The following is a 22628-nucleotide window of genomic DNA, read 5'->3' as shown; positions in this document are numbered from 1 at the left end:
CTAATCCCATACCCGGCCCAATACTCATCGGGTATCAGGTGTACCCGTCCCATTTGTGTCGGGTTTCGGGTATAACCGTCGGACTCGGGTATTTTTGCCATCCCTAGAAATATTAAAAAAATTAAAAACTTTTAACAAATTAACATAAACAAATGAACATGAAAAAACGTAAACGAACATATTACCGAACGCTCATGAACTCAATTGAATGAACGAGACCTTTGTTTGTGTTTGTTCATTTAATTAATCGAACGAGATATCTTGTTCGTGTTCGTTCATTAACTAAACGAACAAACAATGGCGAAGTATTGTGGGTGCCCGGGGGTGCACCCCCCCACCCCAATATTTCGATTAGAAGTGTATAAGTTCTGATTTTTCGTCCGAAAATTTTAAAATTATATAGGATCGCCCCTCCGATTATTTTTCCTAAATTGTATATCCTAAATATTTATAAACTTTGTATATAAATGATGGGTAGTTTGTTAAATATACATTTTGTTCTATTTGGAACTATTATTATTTGACCCGACTTGAATCGAATAGCCAACCCGACCCGACCCGACCCAAAACATAACGATAGGAAAAAAAATTTTGGGTCCCATCACTTTACGCCCCCTCAAAACTTTTGGTCAAACTCCGCCACTGCAAACAAACATAAACAAACTTCCTACCAAACGAATATAAACGAACTTCTTACCAAACGATTAACATTCGTTTACAGTCTAGTGCATGATTCAACAATTTTACTATTTATTTTTTATTTAGTTTAAGAGTCTCAGTGTCTCACCCAATAGTTATTTTTGTTTTCACAAACAATTAACAAATTAACAAAAATATATATTTTTCTAAAACTCTTTCCAAAGGAAATCGTAAAACCCAAATCCAACTTCTTAGAGCATTCACATTCTATCCACCATTTTATACCCTATAAATACACTAAAAACAACTATATCTTCTCTCTCCTTTCAATTCAATAATAATATTTTATACCTTTATTATTACCTTTTCTCTCTCGTCTACTCACAACCACTTTCAAAATATATTAAAAAATTATACAGGGTGAACAGTGTCCCCCCAAATATACAGATGAACAGTAACATTTTCTCTCTCCTCCACTCACAACCACTTAAACCACTTTTTATAATTTAAAAACCTCTCTCTCAGGATTTGATGGATAGAATGTGAATGCTCTTAAACCCTCTTCCTACACCATTGTAGTCCTAAAACCACTCTTATCCACTTCTTTCTTCCTCTCACACAACACCATGCTTCTTTCTTCATCATAATCACAAAGACAGACAGTGTTTTCCAATCTCAACAACAATGGCCAATTTACTAGCATACCCACAAAACCCCTTAACTTTGACCACCAACAAATTCACGATTTCGAAAACCCTTAACCGAAGCACCTTCTCTGTCCGTGCGTCCGCAGTCACTCGGCGAAAGAAGCAGTCGCAGCAGCAGCAGCAGCAGCAGCAGAAGGAGGATGAGGCAACATCGACGGAGAAGGGGCTGAGGTTAGTGTTTATGGAGGATTTGATGGAGCGTGCCAAGAGGCGTGACGTTGCTGGAGTATCGGAGGTTATGTATGACATGATTGCTGCTGGGATTAACCCTGGACCTCGCTCTTTTCATGGCTTGGTTATTTCTCATACGCTTAATGCTGATCATGAAGGCGCTGTAAGTATACCTCTACTCTACTACATTGCTTTAGGGGCTGTTTGGCAACATCTGAATATCTGAATGGTTAAGTGCTGAACAGTAAGAGGTCTGAACCATTAAAAGCCTGTATAATGCTTAACCGTTCGAGGCAAATGTCTGACCAATTCAGATTAAAGGTCTTAACCATTCAGACTCTGTATAAATCTTAACCATAGGCAAATGTCTGAACCATTCAGACATCTGCTCGTGAAACAAACAGTCTGACCATTAAGTGCTGAACCAAACCAGTAAGAGGTCTAAGAGGTCTGAGGTCTGAACCATTAATAGTCGCCACAATAGTTTTCGAGAATATCTATTAGGGTGTTCATGGTCAGCTTCTGCCGGTTTTGGCGGAAATTTGGGACGAACTAGTAACTACGGTTTTGGGAAAATACAAACTGGACTGGCTGGGTAAGCTGAACTGGTCACGGTTTGGTTTTACGGGTTGAAGGCACTGTAAGTCTGTTTTGGTTGGTTTAGAATTGGTCCACATTTCTTTGATTTTTTGAACTAGGGCTCACAGAATCGTGACGCGCTCGTTTTAGCCCAAAATCTGATCTGTGATGCGCAAAGCTAGGCGTCACGCATGCCAGGTGATAGGCGTTTGTTATTAGTAGGATAAGTTATATAATTTTTAACATTATTGTAATTCATATATATTGAACGAGTTGAATAAAGGTAACATTAAATAGTTAGCAATGAGATTTAGGAATTAGAAAATGATATTTTGAGATAATATACATATTTACAACTATGCAGTTATAGCGGTCCAAAATCGAATAGCGGTCAAGGTCCACTATATGATATATAGGTTATAGCGGTGGTATAGCGGTAATTTTTATACTATGCATAATTTATGTATTTTTATATACATAAATATATCTTTGAAAAATATTAATAGTAATATCAAAATTCATAGCAATATCATTCCAAATATTAGTAGTAATGTCTCCACTTCAAAACATAAAAACATAAAAGTGTCGATGTTCCAAATAGCGGTATTTAGCGCCGCTAATAGTGGAACCGCTATAGGCCACCGCTATTTGGACCGCTACACACCCTGAGGTCCGCTAACTACTATAGCCGTGCTATAGCACCGCTATAGCACGCTATTGACTGCATATTTACAAAAAAAAAAGAGATAGGATATGGAAGGTAAGAAGCAGGAAAAAGTACTATTGGGCTTACAAAATTGTGACACATGACACAACTAGTTACTTATTTATTAGGTATAGATTATATTCATATCAATTACTAGTAATGTTGGAAATTATATTGCATATCTTATTGGTTACTTAAGATACTAAAAAGTTATTTATAGATATATGTTATATAATTAGTTAACTTTTAAACACTAAAATATAAGATACTTTCATAATCTCTAGTTAGACTTGTTGAATCAATTGTCTAATTTGCTCAAATACTCGACCCCATTGCTCAATCAATGGTCAGATTTGATTAATTAAATTAAAAAAATTCAAACCTGTTGCAATCATGGTTCAATTTGTTTAAATATTGGTCAACAGCATATGGCGCTGCATTAGACTACATCATGTGATGCGCACACCGTTGTTAATAGCGAGCATAGCGCCCGCTATATCGAATAGCGTAGCGATGCGATACTATGCTGCTATCTGATTGTTGGCGCCTAAAAAGCGAGGAAATAGTGGGAAAATAGTTTTTTTTTTCTTTTTAATAAATACAAGTAGCGACTGAATAAATAAGCATATTTGTAGGTTTTTTTTTTTTATAAAATGTACATGTAAAATAATTTCTAAGTATTTCTTCTAGTGTATCGCTAAACATGAAACGGCACCCGCTATTTCATTGCTATAGCTACGTACTGTATAGGCAGCTTGTCGCTATCGTCCGCTATTCGATATCGATAACTATGGATGCGCACATTATAAAACTAAGAAATGGTATAGTATTCCTTGCAAGCTAAGGACGAGAATGACCTATAGCTTGAAATGTATAAGAGAAGGGGCTTTATATATAGAGAATAACATTACATTACACTTGATTACCTTCTACATATTATAATTATATAACTAGTCTAATACCGTTAGCTGGTATGATTCTTAATTCTGTCGAATCTGTCCTCCAAAATGCATTTATTGACCACTGAATAGTCAGATAATCAGAAGCATAATCTGTTTACCTGCTAAATGCAGATGAACGCATTGCGAAGGGAGCTAAGTGAAGGCCTTTGTCCCCTTCCTGAAACCTTCACCGCATTGATCCGCTTATTCGGTTCAAAAGGATATGCTACAAGGGGCTTAGAGATTCTTGCAGCAATGGAGAAACTGAATTACGATATCCGTAATGGATGGCTAGTTCTTATTGGTAACTAACAACAAACCATGCAATAGAAAAATTTAGCTTTTTAAGACCGGCTAATTGTGGTTTGTGAGCAGGGGAACTTATTAGAAACGATCATTTGGCTGATGCCAACAAAGTATTTTTAAAGGGTGCTGAGGGTGGACTCAGAGCTTCTGATGAGATATACGATCTTCTGATAAAAGAAGATTGCAGAGTTGGTGATCATTCAAACGCGTTAACCATAGCGTATAAAATGGAGGAAGCTGGCAGGATGGCTACCACTTATCACTTCAATTGTCTTCTTAGTTGTCAGGTAAGTTAGTTATTGTGACAGACTGACAGCCTCTTCTTCTTTCTTATTTAACTTATGAATGTGGCAAAATTATCGGCTCGGGCAGGTTGGTAGCTTGTCAAACTGGATAAATTCTGGTATTGATTAAAACGTATTGGGCTGACCTGAAACACTTTATGTGGAACTTCTTCCAATTTTTGTAAATACAGATTAATTATATATATATATATATATATGGTTCTGGCCTGTTAGTAAGTTATGATGCATATATAACATATAACTCGATATGCTTTTATTTCTAAAATATTTTAATTGGAGGGTAATTCTGCTCTAGATACGATCACACGAGTCTTAGGCGGTGTTTGTTTTTTAAAAAAAGATATGCGTAGGCTCTTCTGTCCGCGCCACGCAGACCACGCGCAAACATTGCTATCTGCAGACTGTTTGTTTTTCTGAAGACGTTTCATTAAAAAACGTCTGCGCGAGCTCTTCTTAGTGCAGACTTGGCCCAGTCACATCTAAGATCTTCTAAGGTCTGCAGAGGGTTAAACACCACCACCGTCCATCACCACCACCACCACCACTGTCCACCGTCCATCACCACCACCACCACCACCGTCCACCACCCACCACCATTGTCTACCACCACCACACCACCACCACCCACCGTCCACGTCCACCACCCACCACCACCACCGTCCGTACACCACCTCCAGTTTATTTTAGAAGTCTACTTTCATTACAAAACAAACAACCTTCTTCTTGCAGAGTGCAGAGGTTTGGTCCACTTCTACAGATGTTTGCAGATGTGGTCCGCAAACTGCAGACATTTTACCTCTTAAAAAACAAACAACACCTTACTATATGTAGTTCGAGAAAACCTATCCAATTATGATTCATGATCAAACTTTAATAACTGAAAAGCAGCATCTGGGTCTGGAATGCATGTTTCTTGGCATTGCTAGTTGTTTATTATAGTTAACATCATATCATTTGGGGACTTCTTTGATGCGTGTTTTGTGTACAAATACTTTGTAATTGTTATTTGGGCTGCAGGCAACCTGTGGAATACCTGAAATTGCGTTTGCGACGTTTGAGAACATGATTTATGGGCAAGGTATTTAGAAAGATAACTAATAATATCATTACTTTCACAGATATTTTTATCAAATATACTTTCCTATTTATATTGGTTACCATTTATGTCTTTGTATCACAGAGTATATGAAACCTGACACAGAAACATATAACTGGTTAATCCAGGCTTATACAAGGGCAGAATCATCTGACAGGTAATTCATAGTATTAACGTTTTAACCTACAGTAGTCAGTGTTCTGTTATTGTTTTGTGTTTTTATATAGTTATTTATATCTTCCTCATATTCGATATTTCCTTGTAATTCAGTAAAGAAGATTGTTATAAATGTTTATTTTCAGTTAAGTAGTAAATTAGGCTGCAATTACTTCCATAACTTAAATTGGTAATCACAGTATATGCATGTTTAATTGTGTTTTGTATGCTTGATTTGATACAAGGGGCGGTTTCATACTACCCATGAACATTAGCATAATATCATATTCACCTAACCAAGCAAATTAATATTTAATGTAACCGTTCAAAATACTTTATAATATTTAATATGCATTTTATAATATGACCGTTATACCCTTCTAATCTTTCCTTACATTCCAAATAATACAAGCTTGAAGGAAAGGGTATAAATGTCACAAATTTGAAATTGGGTATATTTGATATTATGATTTTCTTGGGTAAATATGATATTATACCAAATTTTGAGGGGTATATATGAAATCATCCCTTGATAGATATTCTCGGGTTTAATTGGTCATCACAAGGAGATTTAAGTAGACTCTTATCTAGGAGAATCTGCCTATCTCTCGAGAGTATGTACATTATTCTATTTATTTAGTTGTTATATTACTAGTTTATTTAGTTCTCTCATTCTCAATAAATATTATCTGTAACACTTGAATTATTGTGAACATATAGGGTACAAGATGTCGCCCACCTTCTTGGCATGATGGTTGAAGATTACCATCGGGTACAACCTAATGTGAAAACCTATGCGTAAGTCAACTAGTCCATCTTTTCTTTTCTTTTGGTAAATATGACAACCCATTAGGGAAAATTCACGGGACCCCACCAGTACCCTGCTAACCAGTGTGAACATGTTAAACCGCAACTTACACTATAAGTTGTATCATAAATCAATTTAGTATCATTTCAGGCTATTGGTGGAATGCTTTACAAAATATTGTGCTGTAAGAGAAGCTATCCGACATTTCCGGGCCCTTATGAGAATCGAAGGGGGAATTAAAGTTCTATACAATGAAGGGAATTACGGAGATCCTCTTTCTCTATACCTTCGCGCTTTATGCAGAGAAGGTACGGTTGACTTTTGAACCTTTCAATGTTGACTTAATAGTTAATGTCTATGCTTTATTGGCTTCAGGAAGGATTGTTGAGCTTCTGGAAGCTTTAGAAGCTATGGGTAGAGAAAATCAGCGTATCCCGGACCGAGCAATGATACTTAGTCAAAAATATCGAACCTTGGTTAGCTCTTGGATTGAACCTTTGTCGACAGAAGCCGATGTAGGATACGAGATTGATTACATCGCCAGGTATTCATACCAGGACTTGAGCAGATAATATTTTCTACATATATTTTATAATTAATGTATCTATGTTTAGTCAAAACACTTATTAAGTAAAGCGGAAATATGATATAAACTGATATTTTAATATACGAATAAATTTAACTAGTTATTTTACCAACCACGCGTTGCTGCGGGGCCGTACGCATCGTGATGAAGTCTAAACTACAATCGGCCTGACTCGTTTCCGAACTAAATTTACGACGAAACATAGAGTAACTCAAATTTATACTGTCGAACGAAGACGTGTTATATTTGACCCAACTCGTTTCCAAACAAAATTTACGTCGAAACGTAGACAACCTTGAAATGTACATAGGGCTGTAAACGAACCGAACGAACACGAACAAGGCCATATTCATGTTCGTTCGTTAAGGAAATTAACATGTTCGCGAACTGTTCACGAACGCATACCGAACATAAGTTTATGTTCATGTTCGTTCGTTAAGGAAATTCAGTTGTTCACGAACAGTTCGTGAACACTGGTCTCGAACACAAACGAACGCAAGCGAACATAAACGAACGCAAGCGAACAAAAACAAACGCAAGCAAATAAAAAAGAACGCAAACGAACATTTAACTTGAAAATAAAAAAATAAAAATATTGTTATCCTTAAACATTGGATATAAGTAGTTAAATACAACCATCAGATGATAAATCAAAACACAAGAAGTCTAATACACCACCAAACGATGAATCAACTTTAACTAACTTATACATAATTATCCCCAAAAATGTCTTAGCATGTCCAAAATTTAGCCAACTTAAAAAAAATAGGGTTTCAAGTTTTCAATATGTTCAGATAAAAGGTTTATTATTTTTTTTTTAATATAATCAAACGAACACGGACGAACGTAACCGAACATATTACCGAACGTTCACGAATGCAGTCAAACGAACGAGACCTGTGTTCATGTTCGTTTGCTAAGCTAACCGAACGAAATTTTTTGTTCGTGTTCGTTCGTTAAGCTAATCGAACGAACATAAACGAACTTCCCGCCGAACGGTTCACGGACGGTTCACTGAACGTTCGGTTCGTTTACAGCCCTAAATGTACATAAAAAACACGAAAATGTATTATATTTGACCTAGCTCGTTCTCGAATAAAATATATGTCAAAACGTTGACGAACTCGAATTTATAACGACAAAAAATAAGAACGTAAGAAATTAATTTTTGAAGTAAAAATGTACATGGGTTAAACCCGAAATTTTAGAAACATGAGGGGGTCAAAGCGATATTTTACAAACCTTTAAGAAATTGAAAGGGTTAAATGTGTAAAACCCAGAAAGTTAAGGGGGTGGCATGGCCGGTAAGAAACCCCACTGACCATACCTTTTAAGAGTATATACAATGTACAATGTATCATACTAATGTTGTACATCTACCAGATATATTGAGGAGGGTGGGCTTACAGGTGAACGCAAGAGATGGGTCCCACGGGAAGGAAAAACGTCACTAGATCCCGACGTTGCCGGATTCGTGTACAAAAACCCGTTAGAAACTTCATTCAGACAACACTGTCTGGAGAACTGGAGAAGATATCATAGAAAGGTGTTACGGGCTTTACGCAGAAGAGGCCCGTCACTTTTGGGAGATGCTTCTGAAGCTGATTATGTACGGGTCGTGGAGTGGCTATTTCATGTCCTTAAACGGCCCAACAAAAACGCGTTGAAACCAAAGGCTGCAAGCAAGATGCTTGTACCTGAGCTTATGGAAGAACTTGAAGCACAAGGTCTGCCCACTGATGGTAACCGGAGCGTACTTTATCAGCGTGTTCAGAAGGCTAGAAGAATTAATCGATCCCGAAACAAGCCTCTGTGGGTCCCTCCTGTTCAAGAGCAAGAAGAAGAGGTATATTCTAGTGGTTAATTTTTGGTATGGGCCGAAACAGGCAGGTCGATTTAGGTTAGCGGTGCAAATGAGCCAAGCCCGAGCTCAAGCTTGTTTAACTTATGAAAGCTCGAGTTCAGCTCGTAGGTGTTTTTTCAAGCTCGAGCTCGGCTCATTTATCATTTGTTAGTTAATTTATATTATAATTATTTTTTTATATGTATAATATAGCTATTTATTTGTAACTTTATTATTATTATATATATTATTTATAAAAATTATATAAAAAATAGGCTCGAGCTCGTTTAAGCTCGGCTCGTTCGAGCTTTTTTTCGAGCCGAGCTCGAGTAGATTGCGAGTAGCTCGGCTCGTTTTCACCCCTAATTTAGGTTATGTCTTATTATAACGGGTCAAAGGGGAAAACTAAAGAAAAGTTTTATTTTGGTTTTCCAATGTTTAGTTTTTTTGTTTTTTAATTTTTTTATAGTAGGGCAAGAAGCGGTTGGTTTTCTTATAGTTAATTATGGTTTAAGAACTGTGGCAATCTCTTATGAACAGGTGGATCCGAGTTATGTATTATTTATATTGGGTCAAACCAGTAAATCGTAAAAGTTTAGTTGAAAGGGAAACATGTGAAATTGGTACTTAACTGGTCAAAAGGCGCCCAAAAACTATTCTTAGTGCTTAAAATATCCTAAATCAATTTATTAAAAGCTAGACCACTTTTGAAACAATATAAAGTTATAAACCTTTTTAGTCATATTCAAGAAGTGTCTTTCTAATGCATAAAACCTCCTAAGTCATTCTTTTCATTAAAAAGTCTTCTTGAAATAAGATAAATATTAGGATCATCTTTGACGCCCTAAATATTTACAGAAAATTTAAAATTTGGGATAATAGTATTTTTGGTCAACCTGACCCGTTTCGATCGGTACAAATTACCTGTTTTGCCGGTTACCCACCCTGCTCACATTGTATCACGTTGGACCGGAAAACCAGCGGTCGGCCCGGAAAACTGGGAGGTTGAACTGGATTTTTGGTTAAATTATTTCCATTTCACCATATTTGTTTTACAATATTTACGAATTCATCCAGTTCTTATATCGGGTTCGACCGATCTGACCAGTGAACATGTAAGACGACCGATTTGACGTTCTGTCCGGTCATGAAAACATTGCGTTGCATTATGCATGTATCTCTTTCATTTCCAATAAGCCACTCATTATATGTTTTTTTTTCTCAGATTGATGAGGAGGTGCAAGAATTAGTATCACGGGTGAGGTTAGAAGAAGGGAATACAGAGTTTTGGAGAAGACGTTTTCTCGGAGAAGGTTTAGAAGCGGAACTCGGAATACCAACGGCAATTGAAGCCGAAGTGTCAGATGTCTCTGATAATCCTGAGGAGGATGTGAATAAACAACAGGCTGATGACGATGAAGCAGACAAAGAGGAGGTAGCTGAACCAACTGAAACGCAAGCTGGCGATACAGAAGCGGTCAAGGACAAAGAAGAGGCTGCAAATCCCCTTCAAATGATTGGCGTCCAGTTATTTAAAGGTCCCGAGACTACACCAGCTAAATCAAAAAAATCTGTAAAAAGATTGGCCCGAATTGCTGCAATGGAGGTATGAATCGTAACAGTTATGATATTGCCGAAAGGTGGAAGTTTTTACCCGTTTACTTTTGAATGGGTCGATTTGGGTGTTGTTTAACCAAGAAAACGATCTTAACAAGAAACAGTGCGAAAGGGGCCCAAACAATGTTTTAAAAACCAGTTTTTATACCGTACCGGGTCGGGATCAGAAACAGTTAAGCGGTTGTACCGAGCGCTTTAACCAGGTTGACTAGTCAACCCTACAATAATTCCATAAAAATACAACTTCAACTCAAAAAATAGTAAAAAACTACACAATTCCGTAATCAAAAATCAATTTTCCAACAAAGTATTATTTTTTTATCTATTTTTTAAATTGAAGTCTATAATAGGTTTATGGCACTGGATTGTTGAATGCATCAAGTTCACGATCGCTTAAAAGACAAAATTCATTATCATCGTCATCCTCATCAACAAGAAAATAACTATTTTTGTTTCTTATAATATAAATTGAGAAGTTTTAGTTACCAAAAATTAACCAGACTAAAATTACGGAAGATAAGTAACATGGGTATAAACCGCTTCTTTGGTTTGCACCGGTAATACCGGATTTTCTGGCGGTTCAAAAACTAAACAGGTACCCTAATTAGACTAGACTCTATCGTACCGGTGATGTCTCCGGTAGCTGGTTCAATCGGTAATACCGGTCGGTTTGAACCGGTTTTTAAAACATTGGGCCCAAAGTTTATTTTTAGTGCATAAACATCCTAAGTTATTTTATATAAAGTATTTGATAAAACAATTAACTTTTTAATGCTATAGGACACACTAATTATTTATGAAAAAATATTTTTTTGGACAAAGTGTTTAGGGTCAATCCAACTTGTATAAAAAATACATGTTTTGACCCGTTACGCAACCTGCTAGTATCTATTTGATGTTTATTATGAACATTTTCTAATGAATGCAGAACGATGACGATGAAGACTGGTATCCATTGGATATATTGGAGGCATTTAAGGAGTTGAGAAATAGGAAAGAATTCGATGCGTCGGATATGTACACAATTGCCGATGCTTGGGGTTGGACATGGGAAATGGAACTAAGGAACACCCCTCCTCGACGTTGGTCACAAGAATGGGAAGTAGAATTAGCCGTCAAGCTAATGAAAAAAGTAAGTTGTTTGTTACGCATTCTTCATTCACAAAATAAGTCAATATGGTCAAAAGCTACTGACACGTCAGATGCCATGTCTGAATAAACTGGAAGTTGGTTACGCCCAAATAATATTTTGAGTAAATTGTCATTTTCGTCCCTGTAGTTTAGTCACTTTTGTGAGTTTCGTCCAAACGTTTTTTTCCGCATCTGGGTCCTCGTGGTTTTCAAAATCTTGCCCCTTTCGTCCAATTGACTAACCCTGTTAATATTTTACCGCTAAGTCAGGGGCAGTTTCATCCATTTCAATTTTTATAAATTTAAACTTTTTTTACCTATTTGTTTATTTTCTTTTTTAAATAAAATCCTTTAAAAACAAAATAGGTTTAGATTAAAAAAAACTGAAATGGACGAAACTGCCTTGACTTAACGGTAAAACATTAATGGGGTTAGTTAGTTGGACGAAAGGGGCAAGATTTAAAACCACGAGGACCTAGATGCAAAAAAAAAGTTTGGACGAAACTCGCAAAAGTGACTAAACCACAAGGAAGAAAATGGCATTTTACTCTATTATTATTATTTTTTTTTTTAAAAACTTTTATGGCTTTTTTTGGCCAAAAAAATTATAGAAATTGGACCCTAATTGTCTAACATGACATACAAGTAGAACATATTATGATGTCTTTTCTTCATTTTTTTCCTCTTTTGAGATTTTATCTTCACATTATAACAGTTTCTGATGTATTTTATTTGCATTGCTGCATGATCTTAATAACCAATTGATTTCAGGTAATAGAGTTGGGTGGGAAGCCAACGATCGGGGACTGTGCGATAATTCTGCGTGCAGCAATAAGAGCTCCATATCCTTCGGCTTTCTTAGAAATTTTAGGAACATCACATAGCCTCGGTTATGTGTTTGGGAGGTATGCTGGAAACTCATGAACTATCACTCTCAAGTCATTTTTTACAATTATAACTGCAATCTTTTACTGCTAATGGGCCAAATGTGCTTTAAATAAAAGTATCCAACTTTTTTCAATATTTTTGTTGATGTTTAAAGCTCTTACAAGCTATGCTGGTCTTAACAGTTAAGTTTTCATATTAAAAAGCTGCAACTTCTATATTTACTAGACCTGTATTACAAGGATATTTTCATATACACCTCAAAATGTGGTATAATATTCATCAAAAAGTTCATAATATCAAGTATGACATTTTCAAATTTATGACATTTATACCCTCTTAAAACTTGCATTAGGATAAGAAGAAGGGTATAATGGTCATCTTATAAATCATATACAATGAAAAGGGTAAATATGAAATTTTGAATGGGTATATTTGATATTAATATTTTGAGGACAACTATAGGTGGGATACGGGCGGGTCATGTGGGTTGGGTAACTGGTAAATCGTTTAGATGGTGACTCACGAACGTCACATTATGATCGAATAATTCTCTGAGAAGTAATATCTCTGATTTTGTTTGTATTTTGCAGTCCATTATATGATGAGGTTATCAGTTTATGCCTTGATCTTGGAGAGCTTGATGCAGCTGTTGCTATTGTTGCTGACCTGGAAACGAGTGGTATAACGGTTCCCGACGAGACCCTCGATCGGGTCATTCAGGCTAGACAAACAACAACTCGTAGTAACGTAAATGGTACATCTTTGTAAGTTGAGGGTTAGTATTTTCTTTTGTTGTATGTTGTATCATCTCCGATTGTAATAGAAACCAGCTTTGCCTTTGTGAGAATTCCTCAAAGTAACACTAGGTTCTTTAGTGGTAGCTAATAGTTATTTTTTAAAATCATCGTTCTAGACTGATACGATTCCAACATAGCCCAATAAACACAACTGGACCCTTAACTCCATTGCAGCCCATACCCAATCAAACCCAGTCAAGAAAGCAGTTAATGAGAATTAGGGCTGGTGGGTAAATGTGTAGTTGAAGTTTAGAAGCAGTTATCTCTATTTATGTTTATTAATATCTCTTGTTCTAGTTTTGAGAATTGTGAATGTTTACGTTATCTTAATTGGGTATCTATTTTTTTTGAACATCTAACAGAATTAATCCCGAGCACTCTCGGGGCACCCACTGGACAAACGGAGTACTTCGAGAGTAACTCGAGTCTACCACCAATTCCGGGGAAAACTCGGTAACCCACCCGTCCGTAGGCACGGCAGTGAAATTACCGATAAAACCCGTTTGCCTCAAGGATCCAACCCAGGTTTCCCTAGGTCTCTTATTATTGCCCACCAGTGTTTCACTCTACACCAAGTGGGAGTTGAACTTGCATCTCTCAAGAGAAATGCAAGCCCTCCACCACTTGATCTAGAGATCATTGGCTAATTGGGTATCTATACCTTTGTTCTTGGAGATTAACCCATCTCGAATCGGGTCTTCTATCTTATAGTATTTAAGTTTCCAGCAGTTAAATCTATCAGTTATGTTTATTAGATTTTTGGGTTCTATCATAGACCTAATGGTTTAGGTGAGTTTATAAGTGGCAAAATGGACGGGTTTAACCAGGTTTGGTAGAGCCACACGTTTATTATAACTTTTTTTTACTAAACCAATCTAGGAGGTTTTATGTGCGACCTTTCATGAGACCGATCACCATTTTGACCATGGCACACCTTGACCACTGCCACCTTCCGTCTGCAACTCAACCTATTTTTGCTGGTCGAATTGAAGCTCGGATATTCATGTTTGGATTTCATTGTAGCGAATGCATCAATGTGTCGATCTCGGTCTTCTATCTGTCAACCCAAATAAACGCCCTAGAAAGAAACCATAAACCGATTGATGCTCACGTCCACATCTACATTTGTAAGAAATTTCTTTTATCACCACCATCTTTCTAAAGGTTTAAACTGGTTTTAGATTTGAAACTGGATCAACTAGGGTTGACCGAATGTGGCGGATCTAGAAAGTTCGTATATGGGCAACATTTAAAAGAAAAAGGGTAACGAAATCGAAAAAACGTCAAAATTTTTCAAAATTTACACTATCGCCGGAGCGTTAAGGGGTCATGAAGGCTACCCCTTATTACACAGTAGGTCCGCCCATTCAACCCATCTGGTTACCTTCCCCGTTAGAAACAGATTTTGGGGGGAACTATGCTTCTAATCATTTTTAAACTAATGATGTGACATTAATTAAGATGTGTTTTCTGGTGAGACATGACCCCGCTTTATTTTTAAACAACTGTCAACTCAAGTATGAGTCACCCTTAACACATCTCCCAGCATCCCAAACTGACTGCACCTTTACGCTTCTCCGCCTCATAATACGAATGAGTGAATGATCGAACAAAGTTTAGAGCTCCATAAACTCCTGCCTTGATGTGAAAGATTTCTGATCTGCTGTCTCTTACGACTAGCGACTCTAATTCATCAATCATTTTAAGTTGCAAGAAAAAGTAAAATAAAGCAAGGGCTTTGGACCCTAGTACTCTTGAGCTCCAAATTATGGGCCATAGAGAAACACGTGTTATAGGGATTTATTGCGTGTTGTAGAGAGTGATAGTGTTACATCGTGTTTATAAATTTAAAACTTGATAAAAGAGTAAAAAAGGGGTACTTCAAAATATAGTAAAAATCCGTACACGCTCTAACACGTACCAATGGTGGTTGAGAAGGTGTTTGCTAGTGAAAATTTTCAACGCACACCAAATATATAAAATGATAGAAATGCCAAAATAAAGTCTATTGGGCTAAGATAAATTGGCCAAAAACTCGCGAGCAATCAAGCCAATATCTTCCCCTCTCAATTTTACTGGTCCACTAGTTCTTACACGAGTAAGACTAGCAGATTGACCATGTTAAAATAAGAGACTATGGCTAAAGCACATATTCCTACTAATGGTAGTGGTTGAAAAGTGATAGTAGTGGAAAATTGTCCCTCACACCAAAATATATAAAAATAGTCTTAATGAAGTCTCTAGATCTAGAGCTATATAGCCAATTATAAATGAAACCCATTACCAGCTGCGGTGAGTGAGGCTAGTAAATCTAAGACGTATAGATCTGCAAGATCTAACAAAATAAATCTAAAAAGGATCCAAGACTAGTAGATCCAAACGAATATTTTATCTCACATAAACCCTAAGACTTCACAGGAGATTACGGAGCTGTCGATGCCATGAAAGGGCTTGGCGAGATAGAAATCATTAAGATATTATTTTCCAACTATTTATTGAAATTGGTAACGTATATTTATTTTAATAATAAATATATACATTTTTAGTCAAGTTCGAGTTACGGGTTTTGTGATCGTCAAACCACAGAATAAATATGATATTTTAGTTGTAAGATATATATTTATTTGGTTGAATTTGTAGTTTGGGGATTAGGTCTCGACATTGTGTATCAATGTGTGAAATATATAAATATATTTGTTGTAATATATATAAATACTTGGAAACTCATGGATAACCATCCACCAACGCGTTGTAAGAATTAAACACTTTTATTTAAAAGGTTAACATCTCGTTGTCTAAACAAGTTTGGTGAACAACTTGTTGGATAGACACATGCATAGGCCTAGTGTCTTATTGAATTAAAACACGTGTAGGTCGGGAGTTATTTTAGGCACTTTGGTTTTGCTAGCATACGCACGGAACGCTATTTGTGAGTCTTCATGACCCCTTTTACTTATTTAATATTTTGTTTAAATCGGGGGAAATTCATGCTTGGTTACGGGGTATGGTAGAGGGGAATAAAATCGATTTCAGTCTATTTTGTGCGTATAAGTTTGTTGGTTTTTAGAGCTCTGAAGTCCTCGTGTTGCTGTTTCAGTTAGTAACCTTAGTCGTATTAATGACCGTAGAACAGTCGAATAGATCTATTGGGTTTAACGAGCCCCGCTCCTGGTCGGTCGTGACCCTGTGGGAGTGCAATTGTGCCCAATTATTCTTAGATATTGTTATGGTGTACGATGTGGCGAGGCATCAACGTTATGGGTTGGTTACGGGCATATGTCGGCACATGTATCATGGTTTTTGCAAGACCATGATTTGACTTCGTGATTTTCATAAAACTATGCATACTAAATTTTTATCAAATTATTTTAAGTTTCATTTATTACATTTAAACCTGTGAACTCACCGACATTATGCTAATATTTTAAGCATATTTTTCAGGTAAGTGAATGTCGGTTCACGGCTTTTGGAAGTTGCATGCATCATGGATGGTACCTTTTGTGGGTTTTGCCTCGTATATTCCATCGTATATGAAATATACTTGACAAATCCTAGAAATTTCATAAACAATATAACTTTTGGTCATGTGTTTTGAAACTTGGTGTTTTATATTTGGGATATGTAAACTAAATATATTGTTAAGGTATGTAAACTTTAAACTACGATATCGTTGATGCTTAATCATATTAGTTGTTTGTTTATCGTATGTTTGAAAACCTTTCGTGGTCACACTTTGTGTTTCCGTCTTTGGGGGGGGGGGTGTGACATGTAAGACACATGCCAATAAATTTTTGGTCATATTACGTCTTTACCTTTGATTATACGGTCACGACTTTTGTATTATAAAACCTAATACTGCTATAAATAGACTTTAATTTAAATATACAAGTTTCTCCTTGTATCCCAAGGTAAATTCATAGATTTATACATGTTCAATTGTTTAGTTGTGTTCACATCATTCGCTTCTAGGTGAGTGTAACACATCATAAGACACATATGATTGATAAGAACACCAACCCATACGGCCCATATAAACATTAAGGCACGTATCGCGTATGAACTCAAACTATACCAATTAACCATAAATCTTAAAACATTAAATGTTTAGTTTAAATTCTCAACTTCCATTCCAAAAATTTACTTTTTCTGGTGGACAGAGGTTACAATGTGTGTAATTTCTTGCTTTGTATTGATTTTATCTGTCCTAGTAGTGCATAAAGATAACCTCATTGATCACTCATTACTGTCTTTGCATAGAAGTCAACATCAACTCTCATCATACATATGTCCTAGTAGTGCATAAAGATAACCTTATTGATCACTCATTATTGTCTTTGCATAGAAGTCAACATCACTTCTCATCATACATATGTCAGGTTCAATTCCTTATAAATGAGTATTGATGTGAATTTAATCTATAGCTTAGCCATTGGGCATTGTTAATTTTTTCTTATTTCATTGTTGTCTTATTTATCCTTGTGGTATGCAAATTATAAAGGACAAATGATTGGTATAAGTGATTAATGATCTATATATATAAAGCACAAATGATTGGTATAAGTGATTAATGATCTAAATATCATTGTAATATATTTGTAGTTTTATAAATGATTTAGCTATTTGCTCTTTTCTAATATTCATCTTTGATTCTATTGTCTTCCTTTCCTTTTTGTTGGATTGATAATTAGGTAGATCTTCAAGTTGAAAATCATGACGTACAATATTTGGATCGTACATATTAAAATTAGATAACAATAAAACAAGTTAAATGAGTTTAAAGTGATGCGCATGTATCAATTATTTTTAAAACAAGTTAAATGAGTTCAAAAAAATTATATCTAATAACTACTCATTAATTTAACAAAATTCAAGGAACATGATCCATACTACTCATTTAATTTAACAAATTTTAAGTAACATGATCCATAATAAAGATAAGGAAAATTGGTTTTTAATAAACCAACCTTTGTCACATTGGTAAATAATAATCTTACCTACGTAATTGGTATACAATAATCTTACCTATCAACATGTTGGTACTCAGTGAACTTCCGTTAATTTTTTTTAACTGAAGTTAGTTTTTAAGTTTTATTTATTACACAAACAGTCCCTGTAGTTGTAATTTACTAGTTTTAACTATTTTAAAACTAGTATATTATAGTCCCTTGAAGTTTTTTTGTTTTATAAAATAGTTAAAACTAGTAAATTACAACTACAGGGACTTTTTGTGTAATAAATAAAACATAAAAATTAACTTCAGTTAAAAAAATTAACGGAAGTTCATTGAGTACCAACATGTTGATAGGTAGGATTATTGTATACCAATTACATAGGTAAGATTATTATTTATCAACGGGACAAAGGTTGGTTTATTAAAAACCAATTTTCCTAAAGATAAACCTTTAAGTTCTCGTAAACTTGAAGCCTTTGGACCCCACCTGGGCCAGTGGCCCTTGACCATTTTTAAATTACCATGCTATTGTTGGTGTTTAAGTAACATGATCCATAATAAAGATAAACTTTTAAGTTCTCGTAAACTTCAAGCCTTTGGACCCCACCTGGGCCAGTGGCCCTTGATCATTTTTAAATTACTATGCTATTGTTGGTGATAGAAGTATGTTTTATTTTTCCCAATTGCTAAATCAAAATTACCTTCAAAATATTAAAGGCTCCCACCTGAAACATGTGATTGACAGAGATACATTAGTTTAATTTACATTTACGTTAAAAGAATAAATTTCTCATTTTCTAAAAGTTTATTAGAAAACTGAAATTAGTAGTTCGAAAAAAGAAAAATAAGATTTCTATGCGAAGGATGAAAATCAAAGGAAAAAAAGGCCGTGGTAATTAAATTGAAATAACAGTATTTATAAGTATAGTGTAGGAAATGATAACTCTCACTAGACTAAACAAGTTACAAGAGGATCATACATATAGGCAAAGAATAAACGTAAAATTAGCCTACGTATATAAAAATAAGTTGGGGGAATAGTGCCACACAGTTGTGTGGCACTTCCCTAGTGGACCATACCATTTTTAATTTAATTTTATTCTTAATTTAAAATTACGCTTTCGTTCTTCGTTTAAAATTACGTTTTTGCTCTCAGCTCAAAATAAAATTATAACTTTGCCCTTAGCTCAAAATTACGCTTTTGCCCTTGGGTCAAAACCATTTTTTTTTATTTTGTTCTCAGTTTAAAATTACGGTTTCGCTCTCCGTTTAAAATTACGTTTTTGCCCCCAGCTTAAAATAAAATGTTGTTTTTTTCTCTAGCTCAAAATTACAATTCTGCCCTCAGCTCAAAATTATTTTTTTGCCCACAGTTCAAAATAACATTATGTTTTTCCCCGTAGCTCAAAATTATGATTTTGCTCTCAGTTTAAAATTATGATTTCGCCTCCAGTTCAAAATATAATTACGATTTTGCCCTCTGTACAGACATATATGTTATGAGAGAAATATTCGGCTTATTGCCCCGCAACGCGCGCGGGGCAAAAACTAGTTAATAACAAACATCAATGTGAATAAATGAATAATTATGGAGACTCTTGAGTGTTAGGAAGAATGTGATAGGTTGTTATCCCCCCTCAAGCAAGACGGTGGTAGACTGAGCCGGAGCATTGAGCGAAAGCTTTCGAATTGCGGTCTAGGCAAGCTCTTCGTAAAAATGTCTGCCACCTAAAGCTTGGATGGAATGAACTTGGTGAGTAACTTACCCGAAGCAACAAGCTCTCTAATGAAGTGATAGTCAAGTTCCAAGTGTTTAACCCGCTTGTGAGCAACTGAATTCTGAGTTATAAAAAGTGCACTCTGGTTATCACATAGAAGCGTTGGGCACTTTGTAGGTAGGACCCCAAGTTCACTTAGAAGATGAGATATACTAATAATTTCTGCCGCCGTATTAGCCATGGCCTGATACTCAGATTCACAACTAGAGCGAGACACAGTTGGCTGTTTCTTTAAACTCCAAGACACAAGATTGCTTCCAAAGAAGATAGAATAACCATAGGTGGACCTCCTTATTTCTAGACACTTGGCCCAATCCGCATCAGAGAACCCAAGTATGTTAACATTGGTTGGTTTGGTAAAATTGAGCCCATATGATATCGTGCCTTTAACATATCTAGGGATGCGTTTGACTTCTTGAAAATGTTGTGTTGTTGGAGCATGTAAAAATTGACTCACTTGATTCACGGCATATGAGAGATCAGGACGAGTGATAGTTAAGTATTGTAGTGCACCAACTATGGATTGACAAAAAGTCGGATTGTGGTACGGGTCTCCCGTTGAGGCAAACGAGACCGTGGATGAGAGAGGTGTAGCCGTCGGTTTTGCATCCATCATACGAGCTTGTTCAAGCACTTCAGTAGCGTATTTCGCTTGATGTATAAACAAACCTTGATGCATGTGAACAACCTCAAGGCCAAGAAAGTAACTAAGTTCACCCAAATCTTTAAGTGCAAACTCAGTGTTGAGAGCTTTAATAAATGCCTGTAGTTTGTGTCCTTGATTACCTGTCACAATAACATCATCAACATATACAAGAACATACATAGCACATGTGCCTTTGTTAAAAATAAACAAACACGGGTCAGCCCGAGAGCAGGTAAATCCACTACGAACAAGAAAGTCACTTAGTCTACGAAACCAGGCCCGTGGGGCTTGTTTTAACCCATAGAGAGCTTTGTTCAGTTTACAAACATGATCTGGAAACTGCGGGTCAAGAAATCCCAGTGGTTGTTCCATATAAATAGATTCATTTAAGTTCCCATGTAGAAAAGCATTATTAACATCAAGTTGGTGTAACTTCCAATTATTTAAGACAGCAATGGTCATAATAATGCGAATTGTAGACGCTTTGACAACTAGACTAAAAGTGTGAGAGTAATCAAGTCCTGGGTATTGAGAAAAACCTTGAGCAACGAAGCAGGCTTTATGACGATCAATAGTGCCATCAGAGAGATATTTTGTCTGAAAGAGCCACTTGGAGCCAACTATGTGGCGATTAGTAGGACGAGGAACGAGGGACCAGGTTTGATTTTTATGAAACACATCGAGCTCTTTGTTCATAACATCCAACCATTTAGGGTCTTTAATCGCAGATTTATGAGTTTTAGGGTCATTAGCCGCATGCAAGGCATGATGGAGTGGCTGATTAACCAAATGAGAGAAGTTAGCAAAATGGCGAGGTTTAAAGATGCCGGCTTTGGCCCGAGTAATCATCAGATGAGATGGTAAGGGTGGCGGTGTAGGAACCGACGAGACTGTTGAGGGCGGACTGGCGGAAGACGAAGGAGACACAGGGGGCAATGATATGTCTTCAGATGAAGACGATGGAGTAGGGGAAGGAGGTGGCAACTGAAACGGGTGCACCAGAAGTGGTGAGGAGATTGGTGGGGTAGAAGTGTGAGATATCACATCAACAGAGAGTTGATGTTGATCAACTGGTGGAGAGGTAGCCAAAGGCATGGTGGGAGTGGCCAATGGAGTGGGAGTAGGAGCATCATCCTGAAATGCAACAAGATCAAGCTGTGAAAGGTTTGGTGTGGGCGAACTACCTTGAAACGGGAAAATGGATTCATCAAAACACGCATGACGAGAAATATATACACGATTGGTAATAGGATCAAGGCAACGGTACCCTTTGTGTATCGGACTGTATCCAATGAACACACATGGAAGGCTCCTAGGTGCTAATTTGTGGTCGGCATAATCCCGAAGATACGGGGACACACGTCACCCATAGGCACGAAGAGTGTTGTAATTTGGTGTTTTGTGAAATAAAAGCTTATTTGGAGATGCACCTTCTAAAGTTTGAGTAGGTAAACGATTAATAATGTAAACAATGGATGAAAAGGCATCAACCCAAAAAGACGTGGGAAGTTGAGCATTGAACATCATGGCCAAACCTGTTTCAACAATATGTCGATGTTTGCGCTCGACACGTCCATTTTGTTGCAGTGTATATGGACATGAGAGACGATGTAGGGTGCCATTTTGTTCAAATAGAGACCGAACTTTATGATTAACAAATTCTGTGCCACCGTCACTTTGAAACACTTTAACCTTTGATGAAAATTGGTTTTGTACAAGCTTTAAAAAATGTCTAATGTATGATAGAAATCCGATTTTAGACGGAGATGATAGAACCAACAAAAACGAGAGTAATCGTCCACAAATATGACATAATATCTAAAGTTATCATTTGAGTAAACCGGTGATGGACCCCAAAGGTCACAATGGATAAGATCAAGAGGCTAAGTAGCCCTATTATTATTTGACTCAAACGGTAACCTTTTAGATTTGGCTATTTGACATCATTGACATAATTGAGGTTTAGGTAGTAAAGCA

At 36.3% G+C, this 22628-nt stretch overlaps 1 protein-coding gene across 1 annotated transcript; it reads left to right on the top strand.

Annotated features, from left to right (window-relative positions):
• The first annotated feature begins 1168 nt into the window (after window positions 1-1168).
• On the top strand, window positions 1169-13380 carry LOC110908483. Its single transcript, XM_022153427.2, has 13 exons — window positions 1169-1680; window positions 3876-4047; window positions 4119-4336; window positions 5372-5432; window positions 5535-5607; window positions 6327-6404; window positions 6565-6722; window positions 6790-6958; window positions 8384-8846; window positions 10069-10449; window positions 11389-11592; window positions 12363-12496; window positions 13070-13380. Exons 1-13 carry the CDS (start codon window positions 1324-1326, stop codon window positions 13245-13247), a joined length of 2646 nt encoding a protein of 881 aa, XP_022009119.1. The 5' UTR covers window positions 1169-1323; the 3' UTR covers window positions 13248-13380.
• Window positions 13381-22628: the final 9248 nt, after the last annotated feature.

The sequence above is a fragment of the Helianthus annuus genome, chromosome 14 (assembly GCF_002127325.2).
Source record: "Helianthus annuus cultivar XRQ/B chromosome 14, HanXRQr2.0-SUNRISE, whole genome shotgun sequence".
NCBI classification, from domain to species: Eukaryota; Viridiplantae; Streptophyta; class Magnoliopsida; order Asterales; family Asteraceae; genus Helianthus; species Helianthus annuus.
This window is presented reverse-complemented; position numbering and strand designations above follow the sequence as displayed.